Source organism: Trichosurus vulpecula, chromosome 5 (assembly GCF_011100635.1).
Source record: "Trichosurus vulpecula isolate mTriVul1 chromosome 5, mTriVul1.pri, whole genome shotgun sequence".
Classification (NCBI taxonomy): domain Eukaryota; kingdom Metazoa; phylum Chordata; class Mammalia; order Diprotodontia; family Phalangeridae; genus Trichosurus; species Trichosurus vulpecula.
Window position 1 is genome coordinate 121,627,288 of NC_050577.1, and position 14,736 is coordinate 121,642,023.

At 35.9% G+C, this 14,736-nt stretch overlaps 1 protein-coding gene across 2 annotated transcripts in view; it reads left to right on the plus strand.

Moving 5' to 3' along the window:
• The window catches only part of GRM8 (glutamate metabotropic receptor 8), a 1,025,823-nt gene that overhangs the window by 790,983 nt on the left and 220,104 nt on the right, over positions 1-14,736 (plus strand). For both annotated transcript variants that reach the window (XM_036760198.1, XM_036760199.1), the window contains exon 7: positions 8,751-8,887. In XM_036760198.1, the coding sequence (XP_036616093.1) occupies positions 8,751-8,887 (137 nt within the window). The remainder of the gene's footprint in view (positions 1-8,750; positions 8,888-14,736) is intronic.

A 14,736-nucleotide genomic window follows, 5' to 3' on the forward strand; every position in this document is an offset into this window, starting at 1 on the left:
CTTTGCACTACACACATTGTAGGTACATAAGAGTCCCTTGAAGGAGCAAGCTGCATCCATTGATACAATGCATTGGCACATACTAGCAATAGTAGGATAAATATTTATACTTTAAAATTATATGTGCTCATAATTATGCATATTTAAAGTGCATTTCCACAGATAGATATTCTAGTATAAATTATTAAAAATATAAAAATAATTTGAATATCAACTGATATAAGTGATGATGTGATCCTTCTAATGCAACTACTTGTTGAGTGATAATCAAGAAGCAACTTTTCCTATTTAATAATTTAACTTTAGTCATATTTGATTTTATCTTATCTTAACAATTCAATAAGTATTTATTATTTTCCTTTTGTGAAAATGAATCTTAGAACACCATAATATCAAAGGCTGTTGGCAAACCAAAGTACAATATAGAAGTATATGGTAGGTGAAAGTAGGCCATGGCATATTGCCAACAATATTGTTTATGTAATAACTGACACAAAAAATATCCTTTAGAAAAGGATTAGTAAAGACCATGGGCAAGTTAAATAGTCAGAGGAAGAATAATAGATAGATAGCTCATATCCTGCACTGGTATCCATGAAATGTTAAAAGACTTGAAGATTTCATGACATAGAGAAAAATAATCACTAGACTTGCAATCTCAAAGACCTGGATTTGAATTCTGCTTATTGCCTATTGGGATTCTAGGCAAGTCATTTAACCTCCCTGAGCCTTAGTTTCTTCATCTGCAAAGTGAAAAGCTTGGATTTGATGATTTCTAAGGTCCCTTCCTGCTCTAAATCTATGAGAGAGGACTCTTCAGCAGGCTGGGAAAACCATAAGATGAAAGATTTTACCAATGGGGAAACCAAGGCTCAGAAAATCTAAGTGATTTGTGTTATAGAGGCAGGACCCATCTGAGGTGGGGTTCTAAACTAAGGTCTCTGACTCCAGAGCCAATATTCTTTCCACTGTACCACATATCTCTTTTGTATGATATATATGAGGGAATATGGAAGAGAAAGATCGCACAAAACAAGAAGGCACAAATGGATTGTGTTCTGTACCAATGGTGGGAATTTCTAATTGGATGAGACCACATATCCATTAAAGTATCATAGTATATTATGTAAGAGATACTAGACTACGATTGTAGGAGCATCCATAGAATTGTAGATCTGGAACTGGAAGGGATGGTAGAGACCAACCCTCTCATTTTGTAGATGAGGAAAATGAAGCCCAGGGAGGTCAATCATTTGCCAGCAAAATAGAGCTAGTAAGCTATCAGATGTAGGATTTGAACTCTGATGCTCTGGAAAAAAGGCAAAGATTAGATAAAATAAGAGCTATCACTATTTTCGTGGAGCTTGTATTATGATCAGAGGAACTGTCATGTATAAATATTTAAAATACAAATAGTATATGAGCTCATGAGAGGTGTAAATAATGTGCTATGGGAAGTCAGAGAGAAGGTGGGTCATCATGTACTAGGGAGATCCTGAGGGAGGTGCCAGTTAAGATGGATTTTAAGGAGTGGTGGGAATTCAACTTCTTGAAGTCATGAGGAAGGGCATTTCAGAAATAAAATAATGCCCTCTGCAAGTGTAACCAAGGGTACTATCTGACCAGGTGCTAGAGGTGATGCAGGAAAAAATGTGTAAAAAGAGTTTGGGGAGTAAACAAAGGTCATTTTATTTATGACCTTGGCTGCTAGAGTTCATAGCTTTGAAGTGAGGACTGGTTTTCCCTAGGGAAACAATTAGAGTTGATTTTCCTACTCAATTAGTTCACAAAATTGCATAATGATTACCACGCTTCCATTCACTGATGCAAGCTAACTTAATGAAAACTGCTGGTTTTTCTCATGAGAATTCGTAGAGTTAGACCAGCAAAAGTGCAGTTGGATGTCTATCAAAAGTCTTAAGATTCCTATACATTTTCATTTTCCTTCCACTCCCTTAAGAAAAAAAGGTAGAATGCCAGTAACATCCCAAAGTATTCCTCAGAGAATTGTAGCCACACATGACTTACAGGCAGCTTGGCATAAGGAGACTTGGATTCAAGTCATGACTCAGACACTAGGATTGTATCCCTGGGCCAATCATTCCATCTCTCTGGGCTTCAGTTTTCTTCACATGCACAATGAGGTTAATAGCCATCATATTTGCATAATCTGCCTAATAAGACTATTGAAACTAAAGTAATTTGTAAACCTTAAAGAACATTATAAATGTGACTTAAGATGATTGCTACTCAGGGGCAACTTCTTGTTCTACAGAGGAAAAGCAACTTTGGAGAGATAATTAAAGGAAAATGGCCAAAGCTTGACTAATAGTTAGAGGGCTGGGCTTGAAGTGATGATGACCATATAAACATTAAGCATTCATTAAGTGTCTAATATATGTCAGTCACTGTGCTAGGTGCTGGAAATGCACAGACAAAAGAGAAACAGTCCCTGACCTCAAGGAAATTGCGTTTAGCTGACTTCTGAAACTAGCTATCTGACCCTGGGCAAGTCACTTGCTGGTCCGCCAGAAGTAATCTAAATCTATGACATAGGGCTGGTTGCCATCTACCAACGTAGAGGGAGTCCTTTCCTGCCTTTCCACCCCCACCCCACTGAAATGGCAAGCAGGGGGGTACTTTCTGCTGTTTTTTGTTTTGGAGTGCCTCTCTGCCCTAAGGCAACCAAGTGCCTTTGAGTCTTGCCTTTGTTTCAATCTAGAGTCTTTGATGACCTGCTTAAGTCACAGGAAGGCCTAGGTTACAAGGCTTTGAGTCTCATGGTTGTGATACCCTCTGACCCTGGAGAAGTATATATGTACTCTGAGGTTAGCGTTTTACTTGGGACTCACTCATTGGAAGAGCATCCCTGGGATTTTGCCAGATGAGACTCTGGGTAGCCATTACAGAGCCCCCTTGGGGTTTGAAAACCCAAATGTTAGTGCTTCTCTCTCTGAAAACTGTGTATGTATTGCTATGGTCAGACAGATAGAAGCCTGTCTGTTGATTGATGTTTATTTGCTCTGCTTATGTAATTTCTTCTTGTAATTTCTGTTTGTATTTTTTCTGAAGTTCAGGGTGCTGGCTTTTCCCCCTGAACTAAGTGAGTGATATATGTATGTTTAATTAAAGTAAGATTGTTAACCCCTTAAAGTTGCTTTCCTTAGAAAAGCAGATCAAAAGAACCTGGGCTTGCAGCGTTCTGTGTGCTGGTGTTATTGGCCTTACACAGTAGCTGCAAGTAACATTGTTGTTATACCCACTGACTAAATCATGCATTCTATGTAGATTCAAGTAATAATGACCATCTTCTTAAATACCATTTCAGTTTATCTACCCAATAATTTTTAGTGATTTTTTGTGACATTTCATTTCATTTTCTTACTATCATAATGATATATGAATGATATCACATTTTTATTGATCTAGGATTGGGAGAGAAGGGATCTATATATATATATACACACACACACTATATGTATGTATATATATGCATACACATATACACATATATACATACACACACACATATATATATACATATACATATATACGTATATGTATGTGTGTATTATATAGAGAGAGACAGACAGAGAGAGAGATGGAATGGAGAGAGCAGTCCTCACAACTTCTCTTCCACTGAGTTACTTCTTATCTGGCAGCTAGGTGGCACAGTGGAGAGACCACCAGGCTTAGAATCAGGATGATTCATCTTCCTGAGTTCAAATGCGCCCTCAGACACTTACTAGCTGTGTGACTCTGGGCAAGTCATTTAATTAACTTTGTTGAAACCTTGTCATCTGTAAAATGAGTTGGAGAAGAAAATGCGAACTACTACAATATTTTTGCCAAGAAAACCTCAAATGAGATCACTAAGAGTTGGACAGGACTGAAAAAAAAATACTGAACAACAATTTATGTTAATAACCATTTACAAAGTTCTTTAAATTAATAAAATACCCCCCTCAGAGTTAGGTAATTCTACTTTCCTTCTCCACCCCCTTTTGAGTAAACTGAGACTCAGAAATTTTAAGTCTTGCTCTAAGTCACATGCCTAATAGTTGTCAGTGATGGAACTTGAATTCAGGTTCAAGATTAGGATTCTTTCCATTACAGCGATTTGCAGAGATAAAATAAGATTATGTGTACAATATGCTTATAAGCAGTGCCCTGTGGATGTCAGCTATAGCCATGCTGCAATGTATGTGATGGGGGTCAAGATCCTGCTTATCCAACTGCTCTCATTTTGTTTTTCTCCTTGAAGTTATTTCCAAGTAACAGAATGGCTACAGGTCTGGATATCAAGTCAGGAAGACATGAGTTTATTCCTGCCTAGCTATCGGATTCTGGGTAAACAATTTTACCACTCTTAGCCTCAATTTCCTCATCTCTATAATGGGGATGCACTAATACCTACCTTGTAAAGTTGCTGTGACTTCTCTAAACTGAGTGTAAATCTTAATAGTAAGCCTGGGAAACAGAAACAGGAAAACCATATACACAGTAACTAATGATGCAAATGGAAATCATAGCCACATAACAATAGAAATTGAGTGTTACAAAATGTTCTCAAGTATATATAATATCTAATATATATAATATCTAATATGTAAATATAATATTCTCAAAGAAGACATATGAGATTCACATTACCAAGGTGAAGGTCTTTTAATATGTTGGTTATTATTACTGAGTTGTTCCCCACGCCTCCCTTTACAACTTTTAAATTATTTTTGGTTGTTGTTATAAAAGACTGTTTTTCTCTGGCATGGTTAGGGGTGGAAGCTTACATTGGGAAATGCAGATGATGTAAAACCAAAAGCTATCAATATAATTTTATGTTAAAACAAAGCAGTAAGCCTAAAGATAGGAAGTGCATGCATTCCTGTAAATAGTAGAGAATTGGATTTCTCCCCTGTGGCTCAGTTGAAGCTATCTTGACACAAGGCCATGTGTGTCTGCAAGAGAGAGATGACTTCTGCTTGCCTGCCAGGAAAAGCTGATGGGAAAGTGAAGGACAGGACATCTGCTTGTCACTGAGCTTCCCAGGATTGGGGAGAGGCCTATGAGAAAGTGAAGCGAGAGAGAGGGGGCCTCTCATTTTCTCGATTTTGTTACCAAGCCAGCCCACAATATAGGCACTTTTCTTCTAACTCACTTTTCAGCTCCTTTTTCTTGGTCACCTTCCCTCATTAGAATGGAAACTCCTAGAGGGCAGACTGTCTTTCTTTTTGCTTATATGTATATGCCCTGCATATAACACAGTGCCTGGCACATAGTAAGTGTTATTAGATATTTGTTGCCTTAATGTATACTTGCAAGCTTACTTGGATGCCTCACAGCCAATGCTTGAGTCCAAGTCAGTGTGCAGTGAATTCTTGAAGTGAGGACTCCATTAGTCCTGGAATATGTTGGGGTGGGGTGGGGTACAGGGGTGCTTTTTTACGTGTGAATTGAAATAGACAATCCTTTTGAAAGCTTTCCAGTTGAGATTATGCAATTCTAATAGAATGTATCCTTTTATGTCTTGTTTCTCTGGCAAGGCTTGTTGCTAACCCATTTTGTGCCTGCTGTTAACTAGCAATGTGCACTTTTAAAACTCATTACTTAAATTACATCTAATCATTGAACATTCATTTCTCTTTCTTTTAACCAAACATTAAATGTTTTAATATCTATTTTGTTATTTTTCCAGCAAGGGGTTTTATTTAAATCTCCTGATTTATCTGCTTTGCTGAGATATATCACCCTGACAAATGGGTCTTCTTCTTGTTTTTGTTGTAAAGATTCATTCTGCTTATTTAAGAACCATAGAGGCAATTATGGGTTGTATTTCTATGTCTCAAACAGATCCATTCAGTAATGATGAAACTTTACTTCATAAAGTGCCTTTGATATCAGCATTATAAAGTCATTTCTATCTGAAGGAGCCCTATTGTCATCTCAGTCTTCTGATGGAGAAAACCAAGGAGGATTTTAAATGACTTACCTGTTGGTCCATTAAATCAGTAAGGGCATCAGACTATGATTTTTTTTCCTTTCCCTTTTTGTTGTCTTATATATGCCTACATAACCAACGAGCTTTGCTGGTTTTACAAAAACATATAAATTATGAATAATCTTTTCCTTGGTATGGCAATTAAGAGGTTATAAAAAGCAAACAAACAAAGCAACAACAGCAGCAAAGGGAATATGGTATAATAAAGGACTGAACTTAGAATCAGGAAGACCTGAGTTCAAGGCCTGCCTACTACAGCCTTTCCAGGAAAGTTTTTAAGACTTTAAATTATAGAACAACTGTAGTGATGAAGGGAATTTGAAGAATTCCCTACATGTATGAAATCATAGGTCTGAAGCAAAAACAAAACAAAAACAAAGAAAACAAAACAAACAAAAAAGGCAAACCAGAGAAGAGACACAGATCCTAGCTATCTATCTGTCTGCTCAGAGTTATGTGGTCTAGCTAAACTTTTGTGGGATTCAAGGTCCTATTCGCATGTTTAATAAGATTTAATTTAAAAAACAAATTACCAAGAGTGATCACACTATGGGAAAATGATTCATACTAGTACTAAGTTCTGTGAATCTTAGTTTCAGTTTCAGAGGATGTCATTTTCTGGTCTAGTCCCCAAATTCTGGACTCATGCACTGACAACACTCAGATTCCATGAAAGTAGTACTTTCTTTTTTTAAGCAGTAAGTTCTAAAATTAAAATATTTCTGAAAGGTAATCTCTTTTATGAAATTAAATGTATGTATAATTAATTTCAAGTATAATCATCCTGGAATTCTGTTTCCTATTTTACTCTGAAATATTTGGCAACCAGAGACATTATTGTGATCATAAAAGTAAAAAAGAATAAGTCAGATCTATTGCTTGGAGATTTGCAAAGTGTTATAAAATGCTTATGGGAAAGTACTGGAAGTGATTATGAAATGAGTCAGGGGTCTTTTGGCTCTCAGAGTGAAACAGTAGGTTAGTTCTTCACATACATCTGTGTAATATAATTAGAGACAACTATTTCAACTTATTATACCTATCAAGTATATCTTAACTATTTGAGTTCTAAAAGATTTTTTTAAACATATAATCATTTATTTGTGGAATTTGTTTTGGTTTGTTTTGGATTTATTTTTGTTTTCTTCTGTTTCTGGGGGGAAACAACTCACTTTAATGCTGCAAGATTTTCAAAATTATATATATGTATATATATATATATATGTATATACTATATGTATATATACATATACATACATATATGTATGTACATGTGTGTGTGTGTGTATATGTATATATATATATATATATATATATATATATATATATATATATATATATATATATAAAATCCCATTACACAACAACTTTTTAATGTAGATGTTATCATCTCCATTTTATAGATGAGGAAAATGAGAGAAAGTGAAATGACTTTCCCAGGATAGCCCATGTCTGGAGGTGAGATTCAAGCCCAAGCATTACTGAATCCAACTATAACGCTCTATCTCTTCCTTTGTAATTTTTATTTTTTAGTAGGCTAGAATATTTAATCAGAAAATGTTTAGAAGAAAAAACATCCCTGATTTTGGGTTTATGAAATGCTTCCATCAGAAGTCTGTGAGCAAGGTAGCACAGGTGTTTTGATACCTGTTTATAGATGAGGCAACTAAGTTTGAAGACTGGTCCAGGGTATAGAACTTAGATTTGAATCCAGCTCCAAAACCATGTTTTGTTTTTATTTATTTTTCCACTGCATACACTGCCTCTTACGTATTAGGGATTGGTAATGTTGGTAATGCCACCTATGGCTATTCAAGGTTTTTGCTCTAGAGACCATTGGTATTAATATTCACTAGACAGAAGGGACCTTGGTACAGAGAAGTCAGATCCTTGTGTCCACAGATAGAAGAAGATGAATAGGAAATCCATGGTAAACACCAGTCTTTAGTTCAATAGAAGATACAAAGAGAGTCAACTAGATGAGTTAGTTTAGAGAATACAAAGTCCTCCCCTGAAGCAGAGGGTGAAAGATAATGAGATTTACCACCTAATCTTAGATTAATTCTGATAGAGACTTTGATGTTCTGCACAGTGGTACAGACCTCCCATAAACCATTGGCTAGTTTGACCAAAGATTCAAAGCAGTAATTCTCCTTTTACAACATCAGAACAGTCATGCTAGAGGCCAAGCTCATGCGACCTGGAAGAGAAACTAAAAGAAAGGAAAGAAGTTCTAGAGGCGGAGCCAGAGCCAGCATCAAGTGAAAGCTCTGAACATGGAAGGGGTTCAATTATATAATCTCCAAGATCTCTTTGAGCTCTTAACAGCATATGGCATCAAGACTGGTTGGATAATAAGCTAATGATGTCATGTTTCAAAATATTGTTTTGGGAATGTATAATGCAAAAGTTATTCTATATGAAGAAATGTGCACTCTTTTCTAGATGAACATTTTGTTGCCCCTGGAGGTTTCCGTACTGACTATTTCTTCTATCAAATTTTGTTCATTTAGATTTTAGAGAAATTACCTAACTGTGATATTCACTATTTGCTTTGTTATAAAGCAAAACTCTTTCCTGAATACAAAGTCAGACAGATTGTAATGCAAATGATATTGCATAGTCAAAAAGAACCTACTGATTCACAATCATTTTATCTTTGATCACATATAATCACACACTTTATCTCTTTGACCAGAATCCTTTTATGGAACAAAACTGTTTATTAAAATTCTCTTCCAAATGTTTACAGGGAGTGCTGGCACGCCAGTCACTTTCAATGAAAATGGAGATGCTCCTGGGCGTTATGACATTTTCCAGTATCAGATAAACAACAAGAGTACAGAATACAAAATAATTGGTCACTGGACTAACCAGCTTCACCTAAATGTAAGTATCTGTAGGATAATTAATATTGTTCTGGGTTTTATTTCAATGGATACTTTGGTGATTAAAAAAAACAATTCGTAGCCTTACTTTTAAGGTATGTTGTGCATTTTCCCTACTGTTTATGCAATCTATAAAGTGCATTGCTCAGCTGGAGATGCATAGCAGATGAAGGGCTTCCTTAGAGTCTGGAAAGCTAGGGCTAGTTATATGATTATGGGCAAATCCTTTAACCTCTTTCTGGTTTTCTTGCCAATGTGTACCAATAGGGGAAGCTTTTGTACTAGGAGTCTTTTTTACCATGAAATCATTGCTTCAAACATTAAACAAAAATATCTAAAAGCTCTTCAGTCTTCAGTGTTCATACATAGGTCCTGTTACACTAATTTCTGGTTTGTGAAGAAATCGCCATGTCACAGGCCACGTATCCAGGCTTCTTTCCTTTTGAATTGATGGCAGTGGAATATAAATTGTGATGCTTTATTATTACACTTATTCCCAAATATAATTCTCTCTTTATTTTGAATGCTTATTAATTTAATCACCTGCATATGTTTGGGTAGAAATATAGGACTGGGGTGGAATGACATTCAACAAGAAGGCTTCAGGGGTTATTCGTGTTTTCACATCAGCTTTATCTAATGTAATGGCAGTAGGTAAAAAGTGGGTGAAAGGACAAAATATCCTCCAAATCTTCTAGCTTATAACACTTTTAATCACCCAACTCCCCTAATACGTAATAAGTCAAGATACATATGGTTGTATGAAATAAGAAGGTATTGTAAAAGTGCACACATTCACACGACCTTTTTTGTCATTGCAATGCTGCAGAAACAAAGTGTTAGGGAAAAATAAAGCATGCACTGGCAGTTCCAATTGCAGTCTTACATTTCATTATATAGTGTTCATACTATAGAAACTTTAGGGTCTTTTGAGATGAACAGGAAATCAATAAGGATTTATTAAGTACCTACTATGAGTCAAGCGGTGTACTAGGCTCTGGGGGAGGCAGTCCCTACCCTTGAAGAATGTACTTGCTCAGTAAGAATGATAAGAGTTTTCTCTTCGATCAGTTTAAAACTGACTGGGAAAGGATAATAGCCAATGTATTTTTTTTACCCTAATTTAATGTTTTCCCTTCTACTTGATCTTGAAAGGCCCCTCATAATACAATAATAGTGCTCTTCATTTCCCTAATGGATCATTAAGCAAATTATGAATCTCTTAGCTGGAAGGTAAAAAACAAACAAAAAAAAGGGTTGAACAGTAGAATACTGTGAATGATTTAACTCCCCAAATTTTCAATTCATTTATGCTTTGCTTGCGTTTGAATACCAGCGAAAGATGTTGATTTGGTATTATAATACATTCTTCAGTTCTGCATGTCCAAATATGCTCATTGAAGTGATGTATTTATGCAATGTATTTATCCAGAGTTCTCATCAAAGAAGCTGATGATAAGCAATAACAAAAACAACACTGGAGTATTTACAATTTATTGCTCCTTTGAGATGACTTCACAATAATTATCACAGCACTGCATTCAATAATGCATAAAATCGACTTCCATTCCCAGCCACTGCTGTGTGAAACCACCGCACCACAGCTCAACAGTTGACTGTGTATTTATTGCAGCCTGGAGATGTTTCTTCTGCTTGTCTCCCCCTCCACTTCTCCCCTTATCCAGGGACCAAAACCAACATCTCCTGTAACACAGGCTGTGGCCATGTCTCATAGTGTACATTCTCGCTGCCATCATGTGATATTAGCAGCCTTTTTGAAATAGTATTTTGAAAGTGGATAAATGAAAAATAAAAAAGGAGACAGGGCTAAGAAAATGCGTCAGCTGAATTTTAAAGCAAGAAAGATATAGTATATGACATCTTTTCAAGCTGATTCATCTGCTACAAATCGATGGTATATAAAATCAGCTGGGCCTTCACTGCTGCTCAGCAATCCTTCTACTTAATTCTTATTAATTTTTTATCTCATGTCCCACAGAGATTGTTCCAAGGCTTTCTCTCTCCCTTTAAATCCTGAACGAAATACTCTCCCTCCTCCCAACCACACACATACACTTAAAATAAATTACTTTCTCTTTTTCCCTGACAAGACTGAGATCATTCTGCCTCAACTTTTTCTCCTCCCTTCTAACTTCCTCAAAACTCAGCATCATTGCCTCCCATCCTTCTTGTCATCGCACAAGATGCAACATTCCTACTACTCCCCTGTATCTTTGATCCCATTTCCTACTACGTTTACAACCTCACTCAATCAAACTCTTTCACAGACTTCCAATTCCTTCTCGATTGACTACTCATATAACTACCAACATGCTTAGACCTCTCCATTATTATTTTTTCCTTTAAAGCTCTTGGCTCTCTATCCATCTACCATTCTATTTCTTTTTCTGTTCACTGCTAAACTTCTTTAGGAAATTATCTACAATTGATGTCTCTACCTGTTAACCACCTAGTCTTTCTGTAGCTCTTTACAATCTGGCTTCCATTCATATCACTCTAATGAAAATATTTCCTCAAAAATGACCAGGGACTCCGAAAGATTGATCAATGGAAAGTATGAATAAAGATTGGAGGTCAATTGTTAGTTAAGGTTATTTGCCCTTCAATCTCTATAGAAATGCTGTCTAGAAGGTTTACAAGTAGGGAGAATTTCCATTCCATTTTTAGGTTTAAAAGGGCAAGTTGTATGTCCATTTATTTCATATATTTATTAACTTAATGATTTGTATTTTCCCTATCACTTGAATTTTCTAATTGCATTCATCCTTTTATTTTTTTTTCTCTTTGGGAGCCATGTCGAACATTTCATCCATATATCTTTGACAAAAATGTAGTATTTTTCTCAGTATTCTATTTATAACATATCTTAAAAGTAAAGCATCATTAATAGACTTTTAAAATGATAAGATTAGTTGTTGAAAAAACTAAATATGATATATGATCTATAAAATTTAGCTTGTTTGCAAGACTTCTAAAATATAAGATGTGTAAGGTATTTTAATTTTATATATCTACATACATATATATGCATATTATATACGGTCAACTAGGAAATATCTAATCTTAACTTTATTTTTTTTGCCTTTTGTCTAGGCTTAGCTCTATCAACCCTGCCAATATTGCTTCATAGCTTTAAGACAAAAAAACCCAAAATCTTAGTGTCAAGAAATACTTTTTGGTGTACTCATAAAATGTTAACACTTTTTGTTTATTTTTGAATAGGAGTCTGCCGCTGATAACTTACCTTTATTTTTTTCAATAGTTCTTAAATCGTATGATCTCATTTGTGAACAGTGACCATCAGATACTATGCTGCTTTATGTATGTAGTTCTCCACATACGTTTACTTTAGGAGAAGTCCATTGAGTTTAAAAGTCAACCAGTTTCTCATTATCTCTAAAATCTCAGCTTCTCCAAAAACTCTCAGAGCCTATGTGCCTCACAAATATATATCTTATCTTAATATGAGATCATCAACTTTAAAGGAATCCCATAATTCCTTTGTGGCAGTTTGGAAGACAATAGCAGTAAAACATCTTTGGGAATAGGTTCATAAAAACACTGCAAATGTTCATAATCTTGACTTCCAATTTGACAAGTAGAAAGTACACTGAAAAATATGTGTAATATTGTTTTGGAACTTTCAAGATCATAATTCTGGAGATGGATGCCTTTTGGTTCAGACAAATTACACTAAGGTATCTATTACCCTGGAATTTGCTCTAACCTAAGAAGTGGTGGATAGGGAGCTGATGTGACTTATGGACCCAGTCTCCCAGGTGAAGGATATGAGCAGTTAGGGATGCAAATTTGTGAAAGAGAGAACAATATGAGGAAGGTAAAGATGGGCAGGAGCCACTGCAATAAGCAATAGAGTTGGAGACTAGCAGAGTGGATGCTGGGAAGAAAGATACTGCCAACCATGAGATCATCATTTCCAAGGCTCTGCTTGCTGGGTTCACACTTGTGCATAGATAAATATCATTATTTAGAGCCATCAGAACTTTCAGAGTTACCTAATCCAGGGCTTAAACTTTTTCCACTCATGACCCCTTCAGCATTCATCCTTTAAATATTTTTTCCCCTTTGGGAGCCATGTACAACATTTCATCCATATATCTGTGATAAAAATGTAGTATTTTTCTCTGTATTCTATTTATAGTATATTTTAAAAGTAAAGTATCATTAATAAAGAGACTTTTAAAATGACAGGATTAGTTACTGAAAAAACTAAATAGGATATATGATCCACAGTTTAAGAAGCACTGGAGTCCAATACTGCCTTCTTTTACATATGAAGAAATTGATGAAAGGTCAAATAATTTGCCCAAGACCACACAGGTAATTAGGTATCAGAGCCAATATTGGAACTTATATCCTCTGACTCCCACACTCTTTCCATGATTATACCTTATGCCGTTCTACTTGTTCTCCAATGCATTGACTTTGTCCCCCTTGTGTTCCTTGCATGGGACACTTTACTTCCTTTTTACTGTTTCCCATTCCTAGAATTCCCTTCTCTCTTCGTCTCTACCTTCATATTTCTCTGACTGCCTACAAGTATCAGATTAAATCCCACCTTTTACAAGAAGACTTTTATTGCCAATTAGTCCTGTATATATCTTATTTGCACCTTGTTTGTTGCATATGATCTCCCCCATTGAACTAAGAGCCTCTTAAGAGCAGAGATGGACTTTTTCCCCCTTCCTTTGTATCTCCAGTGCTTAGCACAGTCCATGGCAATTAGTAGGAACTTTATAAAGTTTTGTTGACTTGACTAATCTAATACCTTTCTGTATCTTAGTAACTAGTGTTCATGAGTAGCCAGTGGTCAACAGAATTCAGAATATGGTGGGTCCAATATTCTTTTGATGAGCTTCTCCATCTGGTTTTTGGATGCCAGATGATTTAGCTACATTTGGAGCCTTTCCACCTTGGTCTTAATATGACAGAGCTTACACTCCACTCATGTTTTGTCTTGTTTTGTTTTGTTGGATAATCCAGGGTCCATCATTGTAAGATTACTTCAGTAGAGAAAGAGTTCACTGGACAAACTTTGTGGAGAAGAGGGTCTTTGGAAAGAACTGGGTCTATGATTTAATTTGTGTAGGGACACTCCATGAGGACAATCCCACTACAAATTCAAGTCAGGATCTACTCTGAAAATAGTAGTCTCAGAACATGGATTCCCAACCTCAGGTCTATTAGCTTGTTGGTTGTTTTTAAATATTTTGATAACTATATTTAATTATAACTGGTTTGTTTTGTCATCCTATATATTTTATTTTTTCCATTTAAAAATGCTGTTCTGAGAAAAGGTCCTTTGCTTAACCATAGCTTTTCTCACATATGCTCCTTTTTCCTCTTCTCAATCAATAAACATTTATTAAGTAGTTATTAGGCTCTAGGCACAGTGCAGGGAATATAAAAAGAGGCAAAAGAGAGTTCCTGCCCTCAAAAAGCTCACAATCTAATGGAGCAGACAGCAAACATAAATAGAAACAAGCTAAAAACAGAATAAATAGGAGACAATTAACAGAGGGAAGGCACTAGAATTAAGAACTGCTAAAGGCATCCTAAAGAAGATGGAATTTTCACTGGAACTTAAAGAAAGCCAGGGAAATGAGTAGGTAGAGATGAGGAGAAAGAGAGCATTCCAGGCATGGGGGACAACCAGACAAAATGCCCAGATCTGAGAGAAGGAGTGTCTTATTTGTGCAATAGCAAAGAAGGGCAGTGTCAGTGTATCCTTGGTGGGAGGTAAAATGTAAGATTGGAAAGGTAGGAGGGGGCTAGGTTGTGAAGAGCTTTTGTATTTGATCCTAGAGG